The sequence below is a fragment of the Phascolarctos cinereus genome, unplaced genomic scaffold (assembly GCF_003287225.1).
Source record: "Phascolarctos cinereus isolate Bilbo 61053 unplaced genomic scaffold, phaCin_HiC Scaffold_5;HRSCAF=322, whole genome shotgun sequence".
Taxonomy (NCBI): domain Eukaryota; kingdom Metazoa; phylum Chordata; class Mammalia; order Diprotodontia; family Phascolarctidae; genus Phascolarctos; species Phascolarctos cinereus.
The window spans coordinates 314,629,390-314,641,767 of record NW_027555958.1 but is presented as its reverse complement, the minus strand read 5'-3'; the positions used below and the strand labels follow the sequence as shown (position 1 = coordinate 314,641,767).

General features: G+C 41.7%; 1 protein-coding gene across 1 annotated transcript in view; it reads left to right on the top strand.

Moving 5' to 3' along the window:
* The window catches only part of LOC110211875 (uncharacterized), an 86,253-nt gene that overhangs the window by 24,225 nt on the left and 49,650 nt on the right, over positions 1-12,378 (top strand). Inside the window, exon 4 of the mRNA XM_020991437.2 lies at positions 9,155-9,206. Within this exon, the coding sequence (XP_020847096.1) occupies positions 9,155-9,206 (52 nt within the window). The remainder of the gene's footprint in view (positions 1-9,154; positions 9,207-12,378) is intronic.

The window sequence follows — 12,378 nt, the reverse complement described above, 5'->3', positions numbered from 1 at the left end:
TTCAATAATCAATTATTAAGTGCCATCTTTATATTCAAGACAGCTTACATTTTACTAAGGTATATAGTCCTCCTAAATCTTAATGCTGTCCCTCTGAGACTACCCTCAATTTATCCTGTATATGTCTAGCGTGTAAATAGTTATTTCCATGATGTTCCTTCTTTGAGAGCAGGGACTGTTCTGTTTTTTGGTTTTTATTTTCTTTGCATCCCCAGCACCTAGCACAATGCTTGGAACACATAGTTAGTGCTTAATAAATGCTTGTTAACTGACTTACTGGCTCTAAGTCAACAATCCTATGTTTGTGCTCTTCCTGCTCTCCCCTACTCCAATAGATCATGACTTCTTTTATTCCTAGGGTGCTTTAAGATTTACAAAGAACTTATTCATGTCTGCTGTATGATGTAGGTAGTACAGATATTACTATCCACATTTTATGCATGAAGTATCTAAGGCGCAGATATGTTAAACAACATACCCAAGATCACACAGCTAATAAGGGTCATCAGAACTCAAACTCGGGTCTTGTGAGTTCCAGTCTGTTATTTTTGTCACATATCCAGAGGGCAGGGACTGCTTCCCTCTTGTCTTTGTATCCCTACCATATAGCACAGTGCCAAGTGCATAGTAGGCTCTCGGTAAATACTTATTGGATGATTGATTAAGAGCAGGGTTTGTGTCCTATCTCTTTGTATCTCCAGTGCCCAACACAGTGCCTTTGCCCTCCAAAGTCACTTAATAAATGTTTGTTGAATTATTGAAGCAGGGGGTCTAGTGGCAAGAGTCACCACCTAACTTAATCAATTCTGCTCCTCCCTTGGGTTTTCTCCTCATTTGTCTTGTCCAGACAAATCTCCCAACATCTCTGAATATGTGAAAAACACTGCGAATGAACAAACTTTCCCATTTATCTTCTGGCTCTAGAGATAGACAGGAAAGGAGAACTAGGTAGCTCTTTGCCTTGATGGAATTTACAGCTTCCCAGCTCCCTTATCCTATTATATTCCTTTTATATTGAGGAAAACAAGAAAAAAGACCTTCCCAAAGTTATCCCTGTAATTAATGGGAGAGCCAGGGTCTCTAGCTCATTTGGTCATAGGGAGATCATAGGATCATAGATCCAGAAATAAAAGGGATCTCAGAGATCCCCTCATTTTACAGATGAGGAAACTGAAGCCCAGAGAGGTTAAGGGACTTGCCCAAGATTGTGATTACACAGGTAATAAGTCTTGGAGGCTGTATTTAAACCCAGGTCCTCTGATCACAGAGCCCTTAGTTCCTTTCACAAGTCAATGCTATCTCTGAGATTAGAAGGAAGGAAGAATGTTCTGATCATTAAGACAAGAGAACCAGTCGCCTAATGGAGACTGGAATCTCCACTTCAGGAATCAGGAGGACTGCAATCCTTTTCAGAGGCAAAGGGATATATAGAATGACCTGTGTAGTGTATAGAATGTTGTACTTTGAAGTCAGGAAGCCAGTGTTTCAAATCTAGTGGACCTGGATAGGTCACTTAACCTCTCTGTGTCTCAGTTTCCTTATCTCTAAGGTGAGGAGTTTGGACTTTATCTCTAAGATCACTTCCAGCTCTAAATCTAGGGTTCCAACTCTGACTTTTGTGGGGCAGCCAGGTGGTGCAGTGGATAGAGCACTGGGCCCAGAGTCAGGAAGACTTGAGTTCAAATGTGACCTCAGATACCTACTAGCTGTGTGATCCTGGGCAAGTCACTTAACCCTACTTGATTCAGTTTCCTCATCTGTAACATGAGTCAGAGAAGGAAACTGCAAGGCACTCCAGTAGCTTTGCCAAGAACACCCCAAAAGTTGCCACAAAGAGTCAGACATGACTGAAAAATGACTGAACAAATATGACCTCTGAAGGATCCTTTGTAAACCTGGGATTGTAGGGTTTATCCCATAGAATGCTTTTCCTTCTGAGACCTTTGTGGGGAATTAAAAAAAATGTATTGCTAATACAAGAGCATTATGGATATAAAGGATTAGTATCTAGAGAGATCACTCCTTGCCTAGCAGATGTTGGGCCCTAGAAAGTAAACACAGGTTCTTGAAAATACTCCCTCGAGCCAGGCATATTCTGGTGGGCACAGAGCTCTTTATTTTCCTGTTGGACATCTGCAAACCATTCTGAAATACTTTCCTCTTCTTGAGCTTTGCCAGGACACTGGTACCGGAGGGACAAACTGAATTCACAGCCAATTCTGTTCTTTGGAGAGATGCTACTCCTGGGGGCCTTAGCTTGTGGTTGGAGACCAGCCCCTTTCAGGTGCATCCTACAAGTTGAATCCAGCTCTTGGCTTGCCTCACAGCTAGCCCTGAGTAAGATGAAACTGTCCTTAGATCTATCTTTCTTAATTTTTTGCCCTCTTTCAGGGGGTGGGACTTGCATTCAGGAAGACTTGTGTTTGAATCCTGGCTCAAATTTTTATTGTGAGCCTTGAACAAATCACTTAATATTAGGGTCTATTTCTTTCCCTGTAAAATGAGGATCATACAGCATTGACCTCCAGAGGTTGTTGTCAGGGGCTGCTAAGGAGCACTTTGCTACCCTTAAAACATGTCGGCTATCACGATAAATAATTATAAGGCCAAGATAATTTCAGAGGTCTCACTTGTCTGGGTTTGTTTTGATACAGTTAGGTTACTACATGGTTGGGACTGGGTGGAGCAGAGTGGAGTAGGATGGAGAGAGAATGCTTCAGAACGTTAATCGAATGTCCTTATCCCTTATGTTCATTGCCATCAGCTTTTGAAAATAATAGCTAGATGTATGTAGATCCTTGTTATTGGATCAACATTGACCTTAAAAATCCATTTGAATTGGTCTGTGGCAGCTGCCTTTATTTCCTGTTATGTTTTTGGTAGTTTAATCTGACTTCTAGTCTACATAGATCCATTGATTGTTAGAATGAGAAGGGACCTTAGTGAATACTTTCATTTCGCAGAGAGAGAAATGGAAGTGAAAGGACAGGAAGTCAAGTCAATGTGCCAATTACTGTGCTAAGTGATGGATACAAATACAAGCAAAAAACTTTCAAAAGATAAGTGACATGGCTAAGGTCACACAAGTAATTATTGGTAGAGCTGGAATCCTAATACAGGTCCCCAGATTACAGGTCTAGCATTTTGCTATTCAACATTTAACAAGCATTTATTAGGCACCTACTAGACTGTACCATTATTAAGTGCCTACAACATTCAGGCACTATATTAGGTACTGAATTTATTTAAAAAAAAATAAACCCTTTGACACCCATCCCTTGGAAGGTCCACTGAGGAGAGAAACCCTATATGTGCAGTGATTGTGTGAGAGACAGTCCTCACATTTTAATAGACCTCAGATAATAAACATGGAAGAAATCATATAAATGCAGTCTTTGTGACCAAGGCATCTAGGAGAGAATAGACCTCTCTGTTCAATAGAAAATTTGCACTAGAGAAATTCTGAGAAATTCGGGAAAAGCTTTAGTGTTTAGATATTTGTGAAGAGTGAACACAGTGGAGAAACTGGTTAAATATAGCATTTGTGGGAAAAGTTTTATCCTGAGCTCACACCTTTAATGCTCATAATAAAGTATACTCAGGAATAACGTCCTACATGATGCATGAAAAAAGAAGAAGTCTATGCCATCAAGGTGCTTACAGTCTACTGTGAGGTGGGGTGGAGAAATGGAGAAGGAACAACATGTACAATAAGTAAAATGGTTTAACATAGTAAAATACAGAAAATCTATACAAAGCAATTTTGGGAAGAGGGAGGTACTAGCCACTAGGAAGATTAGATTTTGCTTCCTGTGCCTAGTGACATTTGAGCTGCACTTTGAATATTTCTGTAAGGCAGAGGTGAGGAAAGGATACATTCTAGGCATGGGAAACAGCTGGTACAAAGGTATGGAGTGAGCAGGTGGAAAGTTACATATGGAGACTGGTTTGGGTGGATCATAGAATGTATGCAGGAGAACAGTGAGTTATAAACCAGGAAATCTAGACTGGAGCTAGAGTGTGAAGGTGTTTAAAACCTAGTAGAGGAGGTTTTTTCTTTTTTTCTTTTTCACTTCTTTTCTTTTTTTAAATCCTGGAAGCTATAGAAAGCCACTGGAGCATCTTTTTCTTTCTTTCTTTTTTTTTTTTGGCTAGGCAATGGGGTTAAGTGACTTGCTCAAGGTCACACAGCTAGTAAGTGTTATGTGTCTGAGGCCAGATTTGAACTCAGGTCCTCCTGACTTCAGGGCTGGTGCTCTATTCACTGTGCCATCTAACTGCCCCTGGAGCTTCTTAAACAAAGGAGCGACATGATCGTGTTTTAGGAATGTCAATCTGGTATCTACACAGATTGGAAATGGGGAGAGACTTGAGGCAGTGAGATCAATTAAGAGGCTATTGAAATAATCTAGAAGAGTTGATGAGGGACTGCAGTAGTGTAGTTGTAGAATGAGCGAAAAGAAAGGATTGATGTGAGAGAACAAAATAGGCAACTGATCAGACGTGGGACCGTGATCAAAAATGAAGAGTTGGGGCAACTAAGTGGTGCAGTGGATAGAGCTCCGGCTTTGGAGTCAGGAGGACCTGAGTTCAAATCCAGCCTCAGACACTTGACACTTACTAGCTGTGTGACCTTGAGCAAGTCACTTAACCCCATTGCCTCACCCCCCCCCAAAAAAAAGGAATGAATGGTTGAGGATGATGACTGAATTTAGGAAGCTGGGTTACAGGAAGACTCTTGGTAGAAATAGAAAAGTTAAGAAGAGAAGTGGATTTGAGGGAAAATAGAATGAGTTTTGTTTAGATGTTCTGAATTTGAGATAACTATGGATATCCATCTGAGCAGATATATTCAGCAGTTAATTGTAACACAGGACTGGAGCTCTGGAGAGAGATGAGGGCTAAATATGTGGATGTGGGAATCATCTGCATAGAAGTGATCATTGAACTTGTGGGAGCTGATGAGATCACTGAGAGAGCCCCAAAACAGTACTCTTGCAGTATGCTGAGGCATAGGGGCAGGACAGAGACGATAATCCAGCTAAGAAGACTAAGAAGCAGTGGTCATGTAAGGAAACCAGGAGAGATCAGCGTCATTAAAACACAGGGAACAGAGAGGATCTAAAAGGAGGGGCAACTTTCTGTGCCAAATATTGAAGAGAGGTCAGAAGGACTTTTAAGACTAGGCCATTTGGATTTAGTAATTAACAGGTTGTTCATGACCTTAGAGAATACAATTTCATTTGGATGGTGGAATCAGAAGCTGATCAGGAAGCAACAGATACAGACTTTTATAATCTTGTTGAACTTTGTTTTTTAATATTTTATTTTTTCCAATTACATGTAAAGACATTTTTAAACATTCATTTTGAGTTCCAAATTTTTTCCCACTTTCCCTCACTCCCCCCCCAAGACAGTAAGCAATTTGATATAGGTTATGTATGTGCAATCATGTAAAACATATTTCCGTGTTAGTCATGTTGTGAAAGAAGATACAGACCATAAGAAAAAAAAACCATGAAAAAACAAAGTGAAAATAGTATGCTTTGATCTACATTCAGGCTCCATCAGTTCTTTCTCTGGATGATAGAGATTTTGTTTTTTTCCTTAAGTAAAAGTGGTTATGAAAGAAAGGGAGGAGAGATATAAGATGATAGTCTGAGGGGACAGTACGGTCAAGTAAAAGGGTGGTGTTTTTTTTTTAAAGATGTGGAAGATCTGGACATGTTTATAGGTAGAAGGGGAAAAGCCAGCAGATAAACTGAAATTAAACAATATTTGCTAGGATTTACATAGAGCTTTAGGATTCAGTTCTTTTTTTTATTTGGCTAGGCAATGAGGTTAAATGACTTGTCCAGAGTCACACAGCTAGTGAGTGTCAAGTGTCTGAGGCTGGATTTGAACTCAGGTCCTTCTGACTCCAGGGCCGGTACTCTACCTACTGTGCCATCTGGCTGCCCTGAGGATTGAGTTCTTTACACATATTATCTCATTTGATCTTCCCAACATCCCTGTAAGGGAGTAGCTGCATTTATAGAGAGCTTTGAGGTTTGCAAAGTGCTTTATGAGATATGTTTATTTCATTTGATCCTCACAACAACCTGTGAGGTAGGTGCTGTTATGATCTCCATTTTATAAATGAAGAAACTGGGGTACACAGCTGGTACTATTGTTATCATTCCCATTTCACAGATGAAGAAACTGAGGCTTGGAGAGGGAAAGTGATTTGCCCATCATCACATATCGAGGCACTGTCAGAGGGAGAATATCAACTCAGGTTGTCTTGATTCTAAGCCCATAACTCTATCCATTATGCTGCCTAGTCACCTTAAAGATTAGAGGAATCAGTTTATGATTAAAGGAGCAACTTTAGGGGCAGTTTATGGTTGGAAGGGCAAGCTTGGCAGGGGGAGGCGGATTAAGGGCATAAGTAGATGGGTTGGTCTTGGCAAGGACAAGGTGCACTTCTTCCTTAAAGACTAGAACAGGTGTTCTTAACTTGGCATCCATGAACTTGTTTTTAAAATATATTTTGATCACTATATTTATTTCAATAGAATTGTTTTCCTTTGTAATACTATGTGTTTTATTTCATGCATTTAAAATAATCATTCTGAGAAGGGATCATAACCTTCTTCAGACTGCCAAAGGAACAAAAGAATTTTAAGTCCCCCCTGTGCTAGAACAAAGGAGGAGTGGGGAATGATTCTAGACTGAGAGAACGAAGATCTGAATGAAAATCTTGGACAGTATTTAAAGCAAAATGCCTTTAAGGTGGACAAAAAGGGATGCAATATTACCTTATCAAATAGCTGCAAGAAACCCTTGCCCAGGGCTTTAGGTATTGACCCACATTGAATCTTCCTCCCAGGGAGAGAGAACAGGGCTGGCCACCCTCTCAAAAGCAAAAACAGGTCAGGCTGATCTCCACAGTGGCATGGTGCCAAGGACTGAGACTGCTGTTGCTCCCTTCTGTCCTGGCAAAACTTGGACCACCTATCTTCTCCATTCCTCACTGCAACACCCCTTTCCAGTTACTATCCATGTCACCTTAAGCAAGTCGATTTTCTTCTGGACCTCCATGTTCTCATCTAACATTGAGAGGGGGTTGGACATCCCTCTGATTTTAGACTCCTATATTACAGGAAGAGGTGTATGGCTTTAGAATTGCAGGTGCTCATCAGACTAATTCCTTTTGAATGGCTAAGAACAGACCCCCTGAAGAGCCTTTGGCTGCTGGTGGGGGAACATTCAGTGGCCCTCGGGAGTCCGAGTTGCACTTGTTAATTATAATTCTCCATGCTTCCTTGTTGCTTTTGGCTTAAGGGGCGAGGAAGTGAGGGACACTGTAGCGCTACTGAACATGGGAGCACAAACCTAGAGGGCTATGAGGAGGGAGGGAGGGAGGGAGAAAGGGAGAATGGGAGGCTGAGGAGGAATGAGGGAGCAGCATTTTTCCCTCCCTAATTAACTATGGCTCTCTTGCTCCACATCCCTGCTGCCTCAGAAACCCTTCTCCTTGACAGTTAGCAGGAGTGTTATAGAAGGTCACAGGGCACCTGGCAGGGCATCAGGGAAATGCTTCCTTGGGGAGAAGGGGTGTTTCCCTTTCCCATCAACCTCCCTCAGAAGGAGGGCATTCTTTCTTGCCAGTTCCCTCTACCTTTTAGGGCAGGATAAGCTGCTCCCAAACCCCCTTCACAGGCCTAAGTTAAAGCTCGGAGCTTCTCTGCTGTAATGCTCAGTCCTAACAACATGGAGTTAAAGGATTCCAAACAGTTTGCCCCTCACTGGGCCCTTAATTACATTAAAACACAAAAGCCGCACTGCCGGCTGGGTTCTCCTGGTGGATTGCAGAGCCTGTCCTAGGGAACAATCGGGGCTCTGTTCTCATGGCCTGTTTTCCCCCAGCTGCGCCTCCCTTTCATCTCCATCTCTTTCCCAGGGACTCAGGGCTCATTCCCAGGAGGGTGGAATCTCAGTGTTCCAACCTTCCGACTTCTTGCCTGGTTTTTGTTAGTTTTGTCCTTTCTTCTCCTCCCCCCCATTCCTCCCCCCTCCTTTTTTCATTCATTTCTTTTCCTCTGTGGTACAAGGGGTCTCAGTACACTCTAGAACAAGGCTTATTAACCTGGGGTCTGTGAACTTGCTTTTTTTTTAATTTTGATAACTGTATCTCAATATAATTATTTTCTTTTGTAATCCTATGCATTTTATTTTTATGTATTTAACTACATTCTGAGAAGAGGTCTACAGACTACACCCAATTAATACCAAAGAGGCCCATGGCATAAAAAAAGATCAAGAGTGTTGATCTAGAACCCAAGGCTCAAATTCATTGCCTCTTTCCTAAATCAACTCTATCATTTATTTATTCATTGTGGGCAGGGTTATGATCCAAAAACAAAGTGTATGTTGAAAGGATGAATAAAAATAATCCATGCTAATCTGCTACTTTGTTTTTACTTCTAATTTCCATGTTATTCACTTATAATCAAAATGTCAGCCTCTCTTGACAGCCGCCTTCCCCTCTCCTCCAATCTTACATCCTTTTCTCTTTCTCTCTTTCTGCCCCATCACAGCCCCTGCTATGTCAGGTGGAGTTGGTTAAAGCCTGGAAGAATAATTGGCTGTATTCTAGATGAAGTGCTAGGTCAGTGACAAAATAGATTTCCTCCTTTCATAGCATATCTCTCCTTTCCAAGTCAAGAACCCTTTGTCCAGGGAGAAAGGATGATATGTCAAGAAAGGGCATTTCTTGAATTTGAACATTTGCTTGATGAAAATGGCATCTGACCCAGTAGGGGTGACTGAAGCCTTTTCTTGGCAGTCACAAAGAACGCCTCACTTTCAGTGAGAGCATACTTAAGCTCGTGTCCGTAAACAAGCAGGTGGCCTGTTCAGATTGTGAGGAGGGGGGTCACTGTGTGGGCTTCTGTTTTTACCACATCCCCTTTATACTGTACCATCCACAGGAGGGTGCTGAGCATTAAGCTAAAGGGGACTGAGGTGCAATTTTTTTTTTCCATCTTGATGCTGACATAATACCTGAGTGCTTCTAGGTAGCTGACTGCCATTGTGCAGTCCTCCTTCTTTCCTCCCTGTTCATCTCATTGCTTGGAATCCACTCCTTTTTCTTCTTTGCTTCCTTCAGGGCTCAGCTCAGGTGTCACCTGCTCCAGGAAACCTTCACGGATTCTCTCTGGGTAAGAGTGTTCTCTCTTTCCTCAGATTTTCCAAAAGCATTTTGTCTTTTCACTTTCTTTGCCCTATCATATTCTACCTTGAACTGTAACACTTCCTTGTGGACAATGTATATTCTTCCCAGGAGCCTGTAAGCTCTCTGAGGGCAGGGATAGTGTATTTTTTGTCTTTGTATTTTCAGTGATTACCACAGTGCTTTGTACAGAGTAGGTGTTTAATAAGTGAATTTCCAGAGAAGAACATTCTAGGACCTCTTGGGATAGTGCTTTCTTTCCAATGTCTCCCAACCCTTGTAATATAAGTCACAATAATGATAGCTGCTGTGTAGGATATTAAGGTTTGTAAATCACTTTGCTTACATTATGTCATTTGATTCTCAGGTAGATACTATTATTAATCCCCATTTTATAGGTGGAAAAATATGGAGAGAGTGTGCCAAGGAGGGGCCTGATCAAGGTTAACAAGGTTAAAGGACGAGGCTTTGTTCTGACCTGGAAAATGTCTTCCTGTACAAGGTATAAACATAGGATCATCAGTTAAGAGCTGGAAGGGACCTTAGAGATCAGGTAGAGATCATTATTATTTTATGGCTGAGGAAACTGAGTTCCAGAGGGGCTAAATCACTCCATAGGGAAGAAGTGGCAGAACTAAGATTTGAACCCTAATCTTATATACCATCCTGCTGGCAATATCACTTTTTTTTTTTTTGGCTAGGCAATGGGGTTAAGTTAGTCTCTGAGTTGCCCGGGGTCACACAGCTAGTAAGTGTTATGTGTCTGATTTGAACTCAGGTCCTCCTGAATCGAGGGCCAGTGCTCTATCCACTGCATCACCTAGCTGCCCTGGCAGAAATGAACTTAATTTAATTTTTTGGTTACATTTTAAATTCTGAACTATCTCCCTTCCTCTCTGTCCTGCATTACAGAAGGCCACCATCTCTCTCTCTCTCTGTCTCTCTCTCTCTCTCTGTCTCTCTCTCTCTCTCTCTCACACACACACACACACACACACGCTTATACACAAATGTAAAACCATACTATACATCCTTTTATTTATCAGTTCTTTCTCTGGAGGTGGATAGCATCTCTTCCTTCATAGATCCTTTATAGTTGATTTGAATATTTATAATACTCAAAATAGCTGGGTTGTTCACAGTTATTCTTCAGACAATATTGCTGTTACTATATACAATGTTCTCTTGGTTTTGCTCATTTCACTGCATTATTTCATGCAAACCTTTCCATGTTTTTCTAAAATCAACCAATCACTTTTGAGAAGATTGATTGCTGTGGCCAGTCATACACTTGTGCTTGATTCCTGGACTTGGGCTTTCCAAAAGAGAACAGAAAAACTGATGGAAGAACTCAGGGCTATGGCAGCTACAGAGAAGCCAATTCTCTGAAGAAGTCTCCATGGCTCTGTAGTCCCTCCAGGGAAACACATGTATCCAATAACCATGTAGCCCCAGGAGAGGAGAGAACCAGATGGCCCTAGAGATGGCAGGCAACAGATAGAAGGAGCAGGAGAGGAGCATCTCAGAGCTACTGGGCCAAGCTGGGAACCTCTAGGAATTTGAGCCAGGCAGCTGTGGAGGGGAGGTAGGAGAGACAGAGGGCAATGAGAAAGAGGAGGAACTTTTGGATCAGGGCTCCTGCAGGGAAGATGAGGAAGGAGTTCCTGGACCAAGCTGGAGCCAGAGATAAAGGGCAGTGAAGATCAGCTCCATCATGCAGAAGAACTTGACTGGTGACAGATCTCATTAGCACATAAGGATAGCACTAGGGCTACTTTGCCTAGATTTTAACAAAGCTTTTGATGAAGTACCATTCTTGTGGAGCAAATGGAGAGGTATGAATTATATGATAATGCATTCAGGTAAACAAGAACCATTTGGAAGGCTGGACTCAAAGAGAAGTTGTTAATGGTCTCTAGTGGAGTACCCCAGGGATTTGTGCTTGACTCTATATTGTTTAATATTTTTGTCAATGACTTAGATAAAGGAATAGGTGATAAACTCATCAGATCTGAAAATGACACAAAGCTGGAAGAGACAGCTAATACAGTGGATTACAGTCAGGATCCAAAAGGCTCTCAACAGGCCAGTTCATTGGATGAAATCCACTAAGATGAAATTCGATAGAGATAAATGTAAAGTCTTACACTTGGGTACAAAAAATCAGTTTTACAAGTATCAAATGGTGAGGAATTCAGCAGTTGTTCTGAGAAAGGTCTGGTGTTTTTTTGTTTGTGTGTGTGTGTGTGTGTGACATGGCAGTGAATAAAAGCTAATTCATATTGGGCTATATTAAGAGGAGTGTTACTTCCAGGAATAGCCCCACTGTTCTCTGCCTTAGTCAGAATTCACCTGGAGTATTGTGTTCAGTTCTGAACTCCACATTTTAAGAAGGTCATTACACAGCTGGAGAGTGTTCAGAGGAGGGCAACGAGGTTGGGGAAAGTCCTTGAGCCCATGTTATGAGCAGATCAGTTACAGGAACTGAGCATGTTAAGTCTGGCAAATAGGAGACTCAAGGGAAATATGAAAGCTGCCTTCAAGTGTTTGAAGGGCTATCATATGGAGCAGGGATTAGTTTTGTTCTTTTTGGCTCTCTGAGGGCCAAACTGGAGTAATGGGTAGAAGCTGCAAAGATGCCAGTTTAGTCTTGATATTGGGGGGAAAAATAAAACAACAACTTAATTAGGAATATCCAAAAGTAGAATAACCTGCCATGACAGGGAGTAAGTTCTCCTCTCTTGGTGGTCTTCAAGAAGAGGCTGGACAACTTATTTTTGGTGTATTGGGCATGTGTATGTATGTGTGTGTGTGTGTGTGTGTGTGTGTGTGTATGTGTATTTGTGCATGTATGGGTTGGACTGGGTGTCTGCTGTGATTCCCAAAGTCCCAAATTCTTTGATTCTGGTGTAGATGAAAGGGAAGGGATTTGAGTTTGGGCCTCAATCAGGGTAGAAAGTCTCTGTGAAGGTGGGCCTCCCTTGAAGGGGTTTTTTGATTCTAGCAACCCTGAGTACTTTCTCTTATTGGGTGAGGGAACCTTAGTCAGTCTAGTACTGTAAGTCTGCAGGTGACTATATAGGAACCCAAAAGCAGGTAGGTAGCTCGGTGGATAGAATGCTGGAGTAAGGAAGACCTGAGTTCAAATCCAGCCTCAGATA